The sequence below is a fragment of the Cryptomeria japonica genome, chromosome 4 (assembly GCF_030272615.1).
Source record: "Cryptomeria japonica chromosome 4, Sugi_1.0, whole genome shotgun sequence".
NCBI lineage: Eukaryota > Viridiplantae > Streptophyta > Pinopsida > Cupressales > Cupressaceae > Cryptomeria > Cryptomeria japonica.
In genome coordinates, this window is record NC_081408.1 from 658,876,855 (window position 1) to 658,892,371 (window position 15,517).

Here is a 15,517-nt window from a genome sequence, read left to right on the forward strand (position 1 = left end):
AACATGGACACTTGGCACCCAAGCACACTTTTGTGAGGTTTTTACAAACTCCTCTCTTCAAATGAGTGCCCAAGTGACAAGTGGCACAATTTCATGCTCCACACTACAGATGTGGTAAGCCAACACTCAAACAAGGCCCACAATGTGACATAGCAACTTAGAAACATTAATTTTAGGATATAATGAATAAAATATGCAACATGTGACTAAATTAAAGAAATTAAATGAATGCTAGGGCTCTCAATGGTTGAGACACGTTAATCACAACAATTTATCCTTTCTTTATGGTTCATTCTTAAGTAAATAAACCTACATTTATTTAATTTTGTTCATCCTTCAGATTAGACTATCCTCCAAAAATCAAATATATATAAACTATTTATTTAATTGATCATTTTCCATCTCAAATCATTAATAGAATAAAATCAATCGATTAACTAATTAATCATTCACATATTCTTAAATGTAGTTTTAGCTACCTGATACAAGACCACAAACTTCTTAGACTGAAACCTCTTTGGTTGAGAACCAAAGAGTGAGGGGTGCCTATTCTACCAAACTTGTAGATGGCACAATCACAACCTCATTACTTACAAGGTCACAACCTTTCAACCAATATGATTTGATCCCTAATAGTTTCTTTCCTTTTCAATTTTACATTTCCATAATTTTTAAATAATTAAATCTATAATTTATTTTTATTTTGATAGTAAACTGTAAAAAAAACCTAAAATATTAAAAAAAAAATTATACAATGAAATCCAAAATCATTATATATACTGTGAAAAGCTCGTGCCTACTGTCAATGAGACGAACGGTCACATTTTTAAAACAAGCAAGACGCACGTTATTTCCATAAATCAGTTCAACGGTCAAATATGTGTGGGATCGATTGAATGCTATTTCCTGCATGTGAAGTTGATTTTAATTTGTTTTTCTTTTTGCGACCTATGACAGACTCCAATGACTTCACTATAAATTATTTAAATGACTAATAATTAAATGTTGAGAATGATGTTCCATTTCAATTGTAAAGTATCTTTTGAAATCTGTTCTACGTTCTATATAATACATTTCTCTTTTGTCTTGTGTATTAGTTGGTTCTACCTTTCTTGGAGTTTGATATGTTAGATTTGTTGACAGTAAAAGAGAAAGCAATGTTATTTAAGTATTTTGCTTTGTCTTTGTGGATCTATACTCTATCTACTTAATAAATCATCTTGAATAATTACATTTAATATTAGGTTGAGTAAACTCATTAAAAAAAAATTATTTTGTTTTTTAATCTATCAAAAATGGTATCACATTATCTTTATAAGAAGAAATTTACCAATTAAAGCCATCACATCTTTTCAAATCTAATTTAGTTAGAGGCAATCAATCAAATCAAATCTAATTACATATCTTTTCAAATCTAATCTAGGTAGAGGAAATCCATCCTATCTAATTTGGATAGAGGAAACCCATTCAAAATAGTCATATATTTTTCGTATAAATAATTTTTTTATAAGTCATAAATCATCAGGGTGAGACAAGGAATAACATGTTCTATTCTAATTGATAATATGCAATCTTTAACTTGTTCCTTATAATTTTATTATATTTTACAGAGAAATGATTACCAAACTTAGGTGAAATGGATTCTCGTAATTGAACAAGATGATTATAGAATTACACTCGTAAAGATTAATAGCGTACTATAATCTCATTAGGTTATCAAACTTATCATTAGACATTGGATTCTACTATATTATTGATTATGATAAGTCTAGTAGCTAGACTAACTAAGTTGAATGTCAACCTAATAGTGCAATAATTTTCAATAGCTTTTATCCTAACTTATACATAATATTTTTATATCCTTTACAAGAAGGTTGGATAAGCTAAATATTGATGGGGCTAGAGCCAAGTACACTACCACAAATGTTCGCAATTAGTTGGTTTGTGCTACATACAAGAAATTCAAACCTCGAACTAATAATCAAGAAAGGGTACATGGATTACTTCATGGTCTTTAGATCTACAATATATATATATAAATTCTCTTCAATTTGTATAAAAGGAGACTTAATGATGGTTATCATGTCATTAGAAAAACATCATACCTTAACTAGGTGAGGAAAAGTACACTAGAAAATGTCTAGTCTATCCTTGATACTTTTGATGCATATAATATTAAACATGTCTAATAGGGAAGATAAAAGGGGGGCCAATTTTGTAGCCAATAATGTCTTAGATCATGCTATTAAGTGCATAATTGTTAAATAATCCATGATATACAAAGACTTCACAAAATTCCTCAAAACATGTAATACTTGATGATGAATAATGATATGAACGAAATCTAACATGTTTAAATAATTTCTATCCCAAAGATAACTTTAACAATGGTCCTTCTCAATAAAAAATAATGATTTTAGATGGTGAAAACAACCTCAAACTTAATTTTTCATGTCAACCATTAATACAAATGGTTTGATTAACACGATGGGAATTGAAGTTTGTTGTGAACCATATATTATATTAATATTGAGTATACAATCATTATATTTCATTCCCATTATATTGTGAGGCACTTGGGACTACATTTAATGGAGATTTACATCTATTTAGTTTCCAATAACAATTAGATAACCGTTTGAGAGACATCATTGACATAATATTAGGAAACAAATAGAAGAAAATATATGGTGATCTTGCATGCAATAGAAATTATTTTGGGCACTTAATGCCTCCACACCAAACATTGATACAATGATAACTTGAACTTGACATCCATTTTCATTAGTGTGATTTTGGAAATGAATAAAAACGTGGCAGTGGTCAACCCAATAGCATATGTATTAATCAAATAATGTTATGTGGGTGGACCAAAAAGAGTCTTATTTTCCATAACAATTGACTTGTAGCATTCATTTCTAACTTACATTGCTTCATATTCACTGACTAGATCATAGTTAATTTGTGGTCTTCTATCCTTACTCCAAAATGACAAAATGTATACAAGAATCATTTTCATGCTATAAAAATGGTGATAGTCTTCCTCAAAGAAGTTACAATCCCAAGCACCAATAGTGATATGGACTTGATCAAAACACCAACTCTATCTTAGGAGAATTAATATTGGATTTGACATGTAAGGAATAGTTTGTATCTTATATTTCTTAATTAATTAAATCATCCTTTGGTATTTTGTAAAAGGCCAAGTAGATAATTCCCTAGAATAGGATATATACATCATTCCTCTTCAAAGTTTTTATTTTTAAATGACCCTACTTTTTGGCAATGTGAGGAATTGGGTGGAAAAGGAATATTTGGAAAACATCTCTATTAAAATATTAATGAAATTACAATACCTTAATAAATTTTATATAATGGACATGAATCACAAGGTCATTTTTAATGTGTGTATGTGTGTTTTTTTATATGTACGTACATGTATTTACAAGAATTTAATGATTATTTACATACAATGAATAAGTCAAAATTTATTTATCTTATTAATAAGTATCTCACATTAACATTTAACTATTTTGTAAGGGAAAACACCTTTAAATCTATCCAGATTCTTTGTTGAATGATGGTTATCAACTCCTTACATGACATTGGTACATTAATATTAGTATTTACATAAATTAAAAAAATATTATTTTCATTTAATTTATTATAGATTATACTTCTAATCAACTTATATTCATCTCTTAAAATATCACTTGGACTCAATAACTTTTTCCTATACCGTGTAATAAAATGCATATTTCATTAATAAATTATTACGAAATAAATTACTACAAAATCTTTGAGGTCATTTAAGTGTATTAAAGATTATCAAATTCTATTCAATGCTAGTTAAATGAATTTGACATATTTTTTATTAAGAAATATTCCCTAGGGGGTCCACACCCTTTATATATATATATTAACAAAATACTTATACAAATATATAGCCCTATATTAGAAAGACAACATATCAAAATTCCTTTTAATATAGAAAATCAATCATATTGGTTGAAAAAATACTTATATCTTAACATAAGCATAACATACCTAGGCATCTACCTTGATAAATTACAATAACAATAAATGCTAGTTTTTTTTTTTATAGAGATTATAGCATTGTAAATTGTATACCCTTTACAATTTCATGCTAGGTTTAGCACCTATTTTGGTGGTAGTGTTTGAACTCATGTGAATGTGCCTATCTCAAGTTTGGATTTGCAATATTGGTCTCACTCCCTAGTGCCTAGACCTTTATGCAGTCGAAAAGGATTGGACTCTAGCACGTAGTGCTAGTGTCCTCCCAATCTAGCTCCAAATTTGAATATTTGAATTTTGACTTTGGGACCTTAATGATTATAATTTTTTTATTAGCCTCTTCTGAATATTTGTTCGTGAAAAGGTATGATACACATACAAATGTGACTCCCATTCTCATTTACAAGTCTATGAACGTTCAATTTATAAGAATTCTCCATATAGAAATTTTGATCTATCAAGCTAAGAAGCTTGAAGATTATCATCAAGTGCTACAACAATCTACTATCAAGTATTGCTGTTACTTATTACTTTGTTATTATGAATGTGTACTAACATCTTGCAGGACTTCATGGGAGGATTTTAACATCACGTTACATGAAATCCATGCAAGGGTTTTATCCGTAATGTAATCATTTTAGTTTATGTTATTTGATTCGCCTCTACTCCTAAGGGCACACATGGTTGTTATTATTCACCATTGTTGTTGTGGAGGTGGGAACATTGGCACGAGGTTTAACTAGAAGGTATGCCTCTATCATCACAATATTTTCCCCTCTTTTATGTGTTTATGTGTAGATATGAAGAATTTAGTTTGAGATAGCAACATCAATAAGAAGATGAAGAGTTTTAAACTCTGGAGAGGCCAAGACCATAAGACTATAATGCCCATCAACAAGACTAAAATTGAATGAACATCTACTTTTTGATATATTATGATGACCTTATGATCTAGGCATCATTTTTTCCAATATAATTGTTAAATTAACTCTTTAAATTTGATTTATTTTTTAATTATTTGATCTAAGTAAATTGTTATTATTATATATAGAAAATTTTCATTTTAATTTTATAGTTGTAATGGTGAAATTTATATATTAATATTTTTTACATTTAATTTTATTCTTATTTTGATCATAATATTTTAACATATTGACATGTTGTTAAATGGTGTATTTTATGTAAAGTCAATCTTACCTACTCATTCATTATATACATCCTTATATATTCACCCTATTTACTATGCACATACATATTGTTGGCAATTTGGAGGAATTGAAATTATGTGTTGCATTGATGTTTTGTCATTGATGGCAACACCGACTGTTTGGGTTGTTTACCTAAATCTGGTTGGTTCCGATAGAGTGGTTGGATTATGATATTGATCCAGTATGCTTTGGTATGCTTTGGTTTGTGGAATTGATTTGGATCTGTCATTCATGCTATTCAGATGTGTATCACAATCAGTTGGTTTGGGATTTGATGACTTAGATACTATCATTTGTTCTAGTAAGCCTTTTGGTCACCGGTAAGGGTTTTACCAGTAGAGCTTTGTTGAAGATCTTTTGATGCACATGATAAGTGGTGTTGGTGCGACTTCTATATGGCTCTCACGATGTTGATGGTTATCTTATTCACGTTCCTATTGATCGGTGGTGTTGCATTTGGGTCAGGACCTAATGCTATCTTATTTTGCTAGGTTATGGACCGGTTTATGTAATGTGTTGATGGGTGGTCCCGATGCGTTACCAATTGGATTTATTGATTGGATTATGTTGTTTTAGTCTTAGGCCGACTTGGTTGATCATTGGATTGCGGGTTTATGTTATGAACTTATTGTATTATCTTTTAGGTGGCCGACCTAATTGTTTAGGTCGCGGGTTGGTATAAATATGATGTAAGAACTCTTTGTAGATCATGGGATTATAGTTAAGGGATGGTAATGTGATTACTTGTGTGCGAATAATGTTGTAATCATATGCAGGAGTTTTGGTTGATCATAGGTGATCGAATTGGGCAGGTAAGAGAGGTTTAAGACCTTCGGTACTGAGCTTAACCGAAACTGTACTCAGGCATAGGAGATGCTATCTTTGCAGTTCACTCCTCTTTCTGGATTGTAGTTTGGATTTATTTTGTAGTGAGTGAGGCTTCTTTTGTGATGAGCAGCGCGCTCTAGGCTGTTAGCCTTCCTGCATGTGCATGCCCCTCATTTTGTAATCACATACTTACTGCAAAAGTATTATCTGACTGTGGGTAGGCTTCCCATTGTGGTTTTTCCCTTTACTGGGTTTTCCACGTACAAATCTTGGTGTCATGTGTTCTAGGTGGATTATAACTGTTCTGTGATTTATGTTTATGTTTAATTGCTATATCAGTTATTTCAGTATTTGGTTTATGCATTCCGGTATTGGGTTTATGTGTTCCGGTAATAAGGATTTGAATGCTTAAAGTTCTGTAATCTATTGATAATTGATTCACCCCCCCTCTCAGTTGTGATCTGGTTATCTAAGCTATCTAACACATATCTATGCACACACCTTACCCATATTAAATTAATCCCTTTCAAGTTCTAGGGCAAGTTCACAATCATGAGTGTTTGCTCATGGTTGTGTACTTGTACTCAAATTCAAAATTAATTTAAGTTTGGCTAACTCTTTCCTATATCCTTCTTTCTTAGGGCCAAATAAACATAAATTTACATAATGTTGATGAGTAGAGGATGTGTCATTAGTTTGCTTTACATTTTACGCCTTTACCCTTGTTCTTGTCCACGTTCCTATCACCATTTGATGAAGGAACCTTAATATTTAATAAGATATGGAAAGGAAATTAGGAATTAATGAGTTACTGAAAATCATGACAATTCTGATTATTTTGCTATTACAATGACAGGAAATGAATGAATGGTCAATCTAGCTGTCAAGAATGCGGGTGATGGAAGGACACAACAGATATAACCCAATTTTGGGATAGTTGTTTAGTGGTTATTTTGGTGTCACCAAAGAAAGGCATTTGTTAGACAAATACTATTTTTATTTAGATCTTAATTGTTGCTAAACAGGTATCGATCTGTGGCCATTTTGTAATGTAATGTATTGTGGTAAGATATTGGCCAGAAGCTATAACAAACTGAGATTTAATCTTTACATTATAAATATGGATGTAAACTGAAGACATGGATACCTTTTTGTTCATCATATGAATATATTGCTCCTTTTAATCTATCAATTCAGTATTCAATGTATTGTATGGTTGAAGTAGCGTAAGGACTCGTGTGTGTGGCATTCCCTTGGTGACCGAGGAGGTAGGGCCCCCTTGCTCGTGTTATCAGGTGACTTCTGTAAAGTGTGGAGTGAGTGGTTTTCTGCTTTGATTGTGTGATTTATATATTCATTGTTGATGATAATAGCAGTGTGATTAAATGAACCGGTTAGCTCATAGTTAGCCTAGTATCAGTTTGAGGGAATTGTGAGTTTGCAGAACATTTAATATAGCAGAATATCTTTGTTCAAACTGTAATACTATTTCTATATTCGCAAATCTAACCAGAAATTGCAGAACAAGGAAAAGGTCTCAGTTCTATATTCATATTTGACCTGACTAAATAAGTTGTGATTCATAATTTGAAGGCTCAAACAAATATGTGTTTGCTGTGACAAAGATGTGTTTAATCCGATAAGTTGAGATTTCATAATTTGGTATTCTTACATACTGTTCCACTTCCTGTCACTACCGTGACAGGAAGCAGAACTATCTTATTTTCACTCCTAGATTGCTAAGCAAAACACAGTTGAATGTTCTAAGTTGGTATTTATAAGGTAGGTGTTTAAGTAAAGAGACTTCATTGAAAGTGTGTGACTTAAGTTTAAATATTTTAAGTGTGAGATTCAATTTGTTAGTGAATGAGCCTTATATTTGTTCTTGGAATAAGCGTGTAAATTAGAAATGCATTCATAATCACTTAACATACTATCTTCATCCCTTGAGCAAATAGCCGCTATACCTCTCATCAGTTTATGAATCCCGGATTGACACTTTTAGGTGTAATTGAGGGTGTTTGCATCAAATTAGTCCTAAGTTAATCCAAAGAATCAGACCACAGTTTTACCCTACAAATGTGTTGGGATATCCTTCCATTAAATGCATTTAAATAATTTAATTAAACATTGAAGGGTTTGAGAAATAGATTTATATTTAATAATTGAAGTGGTCCATAAAAAATAACAGACACAAGTATTCCTTGGAGCATTGCATGTTTGAATAGCATTTTTCTGAATATTATATACATATATCCATGGGTTGACCTAGTATAACATGTCCAATTTTAAAATATCGACAACCCTACCAGGGTACCTTTTATATTGCAAGCCTAATATATTCTAGAAAATGATAGAGGACATAACGGTGCACTAGGTGAATAGAAGAACAAAAACCTACTACATATAGGGATGAATAGAAAGACTTAGAGGAATAGTTCACAAATATTTTTTCCTATACTTAGTAAGTTATATTTTAATAGAGTATAATCTATACAAAACACAAGGCACACATTTGATAGAGAGACCTCATTTTTTAAACATATTATTATTTGATATCAAAATGCTCATTATTTACATGTACATTTTAATTATAAAATTAAATACCATACTTCTTCTCACATTCCTATATTAAATAAATCCTTATTGCTAGTCATAATTATCACTAATTGATAAAATTTTTAAATATAACCAAAATTTGTGTTAATATTTTTTAACAAAAAAGATAAAAAATATATCAATGAAAAATAAATTGCATCCAATTACGATCTTGAGATTTGCAAATAGCGATTGGTATCAGTAAAGTCCAAAGTAGAAAAATCCAAGGAGGATTGTTAGAATACCACCAAACCTATAAGCCATTCTAGACTAAGAACCAAACCAAAGCATACAAAATAAATTAATCTCAATCATGATGAATTAGCTAGCAGAGGTCCTTTATTGTATAATTTGAAGGAAAAAAAAACCAATTAGTTATATACATTTGAGTCACTATCAATCTCAGAACCCCATTTGATCAAATGATTAGTTGCCTTATTCAAATAAGGTTTTGAGATGGATAGTGACTCGAATAATCCACTTTGCTACCTGAGGTAAACTCACTTAAGAATTGAAGATGGGAAAAGGTAAAAGGAATCCAAAAATAAAAAATCCAAAAAAAATCCTCCATTTTTTTTTAGTTATATGTTTATTTAGAATCCAAAGCAAACCTTCAGCTCCTCCCAAATAAATGATAATATGGGAGATGTTTAATAATCTCCAATTATTATGTAAGAACATGTTATTGATGATATTTGTGCATGGAGCAGCTAACTGATACATTTAGCAAGGAAGATATTTTCCACAAAATAGTTTAAAAAAATCCAGTGCATGGCTGGAATATAATTATTTCAAAGCTGGTAAATGATGCCATTTGAATACAAACACTAATGCACTAAAAAAAAGGCCACATGCTAAATTTATTTGGACGCAAATCTTGAAATGCATGTGACCGAAGTGCATGGCTGGAATATAATTATTTCAAAGCTGGTAAATGATGCCATTTGAATACAAACACTAATGCACTAAAAAAAAGGCCACATGCTAAATTTATTTGGACGCAAATCTTGAAATGCATGTGACCGACATCTGCAAGAATCTTCAACCCCTCTGGGTTGACAAGGACTAAACAATTCTCGATTTCTGAAACCACCCAATATTAAAACTTATTCAGATCACAAATGTGCTTAGCTAAAAAATGAAATAAGCTGCTCTTAAAACCTTCAAACCAAGTAGTAAACAAAAACTAATTCATTTTGCGACAGTTTTTCCTGATCTCTCCACTAGGCTTGATGAGAGGAGTAATGTTGCCCATCTTTATCATAGACTTAGCAAATTGTTGGAAGAATGCCTGAGAATGGCTAGCATAGAACTTCACTAAGGCGGCTGTCTTGCTCCCTTTTGTAGAATACAGAATCTCATCTGTGATGAGAAGTCCCTTTCCTGACTCCAAGTTTTTGAAATAGTGGGTGTCAAATTTAGTAGGGCTCACGAGATCCAATGGTGTGGTCTGGTTGTCATCTGTACCGGTTTGGGGACATAAAGTCGTCAGCTGCTTCAAATACCCCTGGTCCACAGTGGGATCGGGCTTTCCATTTCCTGTCAAATTGTACAGCCTTTGCTTGAAGCTTGTGCACCTGGATAATCCAATGGTGTGACCACCTGCAATAAAATGCGTTAATTATAAATGAAAATGGCAATTCAAGGTAAGTTTAGCTTAAACAACATATTCTAAATTTTGATTTGTATACAAAAGATAAAATGTCTTAAAAGTATAAGATTTGTGATAATATATAAATACCTACGTTACATTTATGTAATACAATCATACCAGAGAGAACAACAAGGTCTACAACGTCGAGTCCTTTGAGTTTGAATTTGGTCTCCAGTGTCTGATGTGTTGAGTTGGGTGCAGGGATATTCTGGTTAGCTCCTTGTAAGCTTGCGCCTCTTGAATCCCTTCTTCCCAGAGGAACAATCCACGATGGTCCTCCACTCTATAAACGTTAGAATTAAAACAATCAGTAACAATTTTACACCTTATCTATATTCAAGAATACTACTCTATGAATAAAAAGATAATGTGGGTTTTATCATACAAGGACTACTGAATCCCGAGCTGCTACAGTAACAATATCAGCACAAGACACAACACCCGGACATGCTTTCTCCAATGCAGCCTTTATGTTATCCACAACGTCAAAACCTCTTACAGAGTTTCTATTTGGATTAGCTGTCTTTTCTCCTGTGAAGTTGGAGGTGTCGTCAAGCAGAATTGAAGCATCACATCCCTACATCACAAAAAAAAACACTTTATACACACGTGGCATGTAGAACAGTGTAGGTGATTGAAAATCAGCATGAAATAAAACTATCTTCACCTTGACAAAGCAATCATGGAAATGCATTCGAAGCAAGGAAGCAGCCATTCTTGCTTCCTTTTTCACAGCCTTTTCCACAATCGATTTAATGATCTCCTCAGCTTTGGGACAGGATTTGGCATAGTAATCATGGAAGAGACCAGTCCCATCAATTTGTGCTTGTAATGGGTGAAGACATAGCATCAAAGCAGCACCCAAAAGCATAAGAACAAGGGGAGAACTGTTCTCCATTTGTCCTATCTCTACAAAGCTGAAGTCTTACCTGAAATAAGAAGACCACATTGAGAATAAGGTTGCCCCATGAGTATCATTATATACATCTCTTGAAACTGAGGTGGTCTTATTTCTTACATTAACTTAATATGGCATTGTTTTTGTTTACTGGTATAAAAAGCAGAACGCGGAAGTGAAGGGTCAACTAGAGCTATTTTGATCTAACTCAATATTTTCTTGCATAGAGTATGCGGACAAGTCTTTATAAATTAGTCCATCGCCCTACAAAATCTATATAAATACTGTCTAATTGGATGAGAAGGTATCTGGGTAGTGGTTGACGTCAACATGTTATAGGTAGTGGTTGGTACAATTCCAACTCAAGGTTATGGGGTTGGCAAAATTTCATAATTTTTTATTTTATGAATTTTTAGATATTATTTTGTATATAAAGTTCATATATACAATGTTGTAGATTAGACATATATTTAGTGACTACAAAATGTTTAGTCATTATAAAGGTATGGGCTTCCTTAAAGAAGATCAACTTCCTTTCATACTTTGATATAAATAATTTTTTCAACTTGAAAAACAAACTTTCTCTCGAATAAAAATCATTACCAAAAACATGCCAGAAACTATTGACCACAAGACCCCTTCTTTAAAACTTAGAAGTCGTCACATTTGAAGTTGACAAGGATCATACAGAAATTACTTCCCTACATTTGAAAACTCAATTTTTTTCTCTCGAAAACTTAGGTATCCTTTATTGACATCCAATATACTAAATTAGCTATTTTCTCACACAATATTTTAGTTAGATTCCCTTTCAAATAGTTTGAACCAGTATTCTTTTGTATCCACAACAAGACAATACATGAGATATTACTGTCTCTCTAAGACAATATTAGATCTCTTGATGAGATTGTCATTACTATGACAAATTTGATTATGTACTAAATTAGCTATTTTTAATGTGATTCCCTTTCCAGCAAGTTGAGCAAACATTCCTTCTGTGCACAATATGAAATGTTTTTGGCATAACTACAATTTTGAAAACTATGTTCATTTGTCATTTTGTTCGAAGATTTCAAACATCAAAATTAACCGGGGGTAAATGTTAAACTGTAGTAATAATTTAAAACTAAACTACGGACTTCATAAATGACAACTGCAATATAAGGCCAAAACCCAGGCGTAGAGAAAAAGTTCAATCAATACAGCTGTAGTGTCTTAAACATTGGAAGAGATGCCCACCAATCACATCATAAAGTCAAATCTTTCTCTATTACCTAGTAAGTGAATTGAACCCCACATTTGAAGTCGACAATGAGCAAAATGCTTTCGACCGACACAATTAAGAAAAATAATTTTTTTTTATAGAATAAACAATTGAGTTAATCGGAATTGAGATTGATAGTAATTGTTTTTGAATTTGATCATGTGAATTTTTATATCAACGTTTTAGATTACATTCCGTGATCTATCATCAGAATGAAAGAGTATATAAAAAGAAGAAAGATAATAAATCTTCATTATCTTTCTTCTCTTTTACACACTCTTTCATCCTTATGACGAATCACATGAAATGCGATTCGAAATATTGATCATAGAAAAACTATCACACAATACATCTAAAAACAATTACAGTCAACAATATGAATTATTGATACCCGTTATTTTCAGAAAACACTTAGAAAACCAATCCAGGCGAAAAATGTGCCTAACTTAACGATGAAAAAAGCAGATCTTCGTAGTTCAAAGCAACGGAAACGTTTGATGGTCTAAAAATAATTCATTTTATGGAGTTTTTTTAATCATCTCTCCATGGGGTTTCACGCTGGTTTTCGTATAATGCAACTCATCTCTGTAGAGTTGTGGAAAAATGACTGGGCATGTGTCTCATGGAGCTTCGCTCTTTTATTTAGAATACTAATTCCTCACTGCCCACATGCATTCTGTACCAATTTGATTATAAGAAATCAGTTCAGTGCAATGAACAGTGTATCAGCAGACAGAGTGGGTAAAGTTGATTGAGATGTTTTGTTTTCTTATAAATTGTTTTCTTCTGATTTTGGGCCATGTGATAGTTTCAGGCCACCTCACTCCAAATTATTCAAATGAAATGATTTAAAGTTGACAATGATGTTTCGTTTCAATTGTAAAAGTATTTTTTTTGAAAGCTGTTCTACGTTGTAAACAATCCGTTTTCTCTACCTAATCATCTGTGATTACAGTCATGGTTTGAGTAAACTCTTCAACCAAGTTCCAACTCGCATAGACTCGAGTTTTCTGCGCATGTGGCCCAAATTGACTGTCGACCATGCCTATCAAGTAATTGTTTATTGGTACGTTATGAGGTCGACGTTGTCCTTCAATTGTTTAGACATATCTTATTTTTAAATATCAATATATGGTTGTATTTTATGATAAAAAGTTTAAATATAATTATATAATCATTACATTTAGGACCTACTTCTCTAGTAATGCATTGTCACATATAATTTTTTAAAAAGATTTCGATGAGTGACAATATCAACTACTTTCAATGGTAGTTGGGTGGCACACTAATATGAAACTAGTGTAGGATCTATTTATTGTACTTCTAGTATCATATTAACATTTTATTCAATTTATCTAAATATTATAGATGCCAATGCATATTCTCTTTCTCATTCCTAATCTATTCTATTGTCTTATAGATGCCAGTGCATTATGCTTTTGTCCTCTAAACTAGGCAGACATGTTTGTCCCCCACATTTAAAATTAGTTTTTCCCACCTGATCTCTATTTGTTTTTTACAATTTTGAGATCCATACCAAAACCCACATCACGTATCTATGATGAAACCCACTTTCACATCTAGACATCTTCTCTTTCTTGTTCCTAATCTTTTCTATTATCTTAAAGATGCTAGTGCATTTTGATTTTGTCCTCTAATCTAGGGTAGACATATTTGTCTTCCACATTTGACATCGACTTTTCCTATAAAAAATATGGTTATTTTTTACTATTTTGAGATCCATACCAAAAACTACATCATGCATCTAGGATTCGACCCCTTCACATCTAGGAATCTTCCTTTTCTCATTCATAGTCTTTTCTATTATCTTAAAGATAGCGCATTATTCTTTTTGTCCATTAAACTAGGGAGAACATGTTCCAACCTAGCCTTTCGTCCCATTTACTCACATATTTTTCACCAACAAAATCATGGCTCAAATTAACTATCGACACTACCTATCAAGATTTTTTTTTTTGTATTTTAAGGTCTTTTCTTTCAAATTAAATATTCATATATTCATTTTATGATATATTTTAATATATATTTTTCAAATTTTGATTGTATTTGATAGTTGAAATATTTAAGTAATCATAAAACCATTGAATTTAGCGCCATTTTCTAAGCTAATGCATTGTCACACAAGTCATTCTTTAAAAAAAAATGTTGAGCATCAACTTCTCCTCTATTTAGTGGTAGGTTGGTTAGTGCCATACACACATAAAAGTAGCAAGATCTATGCACTATAATTTTTGTATCATACGACATTAAAGGTTAAGCTTCCTTATTAAATTTATTTAAAGATTATTAATCACTTCATAATTATAATCATGTAGGGAATTGTAGAAATGGAAAGTGCATGTTTAGCACTTTATCTTGCGTTGTACTCAATACAATGTCCTCATTCAATAGGTATAATGTTGACTAATTTTTTCCATTTTGAGTTCCATCCCAAAACCTACACCTTCCCTCTTTATGACAAGACCCCCTTTTACATCTAGGAAACTTCTCTTTTCCATTCCTAATATTTTCTATTGTCTTAATGATGCTACTGCATTATACATTTTTCCTCTAGAATAGGGTACACATGCCCATCCCCCACATTTAAAATCATCTTTTGCCACTCAAACTTAATCTATTTTACATCTCAAAAACCATAACATACATCTAATGGTCAAAAGGGTTAGGGTTAAACTTATTAGAAAAGGGATTTTAATTGGAAAATGAGAAGGAGTGAGCACTTAGCACACACACAAGTACTTAGGTCATTTAAGAGAGAATCCATACACACACAAACAACTACAATCTTGTTCAACATATCTTCAAAAATAAATAATCATTGTTGTAGCATCATGTTGACATAAGACACTATTCCAGTGATGCTTCGGTGAAGATTGATGTTGTCTGGTGATGAGATTTCTTAGGAGTTGTCATTGATGGAAAATTAGCCTATTGATCTTATCTGGTATGGAGTTTGGGATATCTGGATGTCTTGAGTAAGTTTTGGTATAAGTTTGTCAGTGATACTCAGT

At 31.8% G+C, this 15,517-nt stretch overlaps 1 protein-coding gene across 1 annotated transcript; it reads right to left on the bottom strand.

Annotated features, from left to right (window-relative positions):
- Positions 1–9,544: 9,544 nt before the first annotated feature.
- LOC131061809 (peroxidase 49) lies at positions 9,545–11,382 on the bottom strand. The gene is made up of 4 exons (XM_057995651.2): positions 10,991–11,382; positions 10,709–10,900; positions 10,441–10,606; positions 9,545–10,271 (listed from the first exon to the last, which is right to left on the bottom strand). Exons 1-4 carry the CDS (start codon positions 11,219–11,221, stop codon positions 9,856–9,858), a joined length of 1,005 nt encoding a protein of 334 aa, XP_057851634.1. The 5' UTR covers positions 11,222–11,382; the 3' UTR covers positions 9,545–9,855.
- Positions 11,383–15,517: the final 4,135 nt, after the last annotated feature.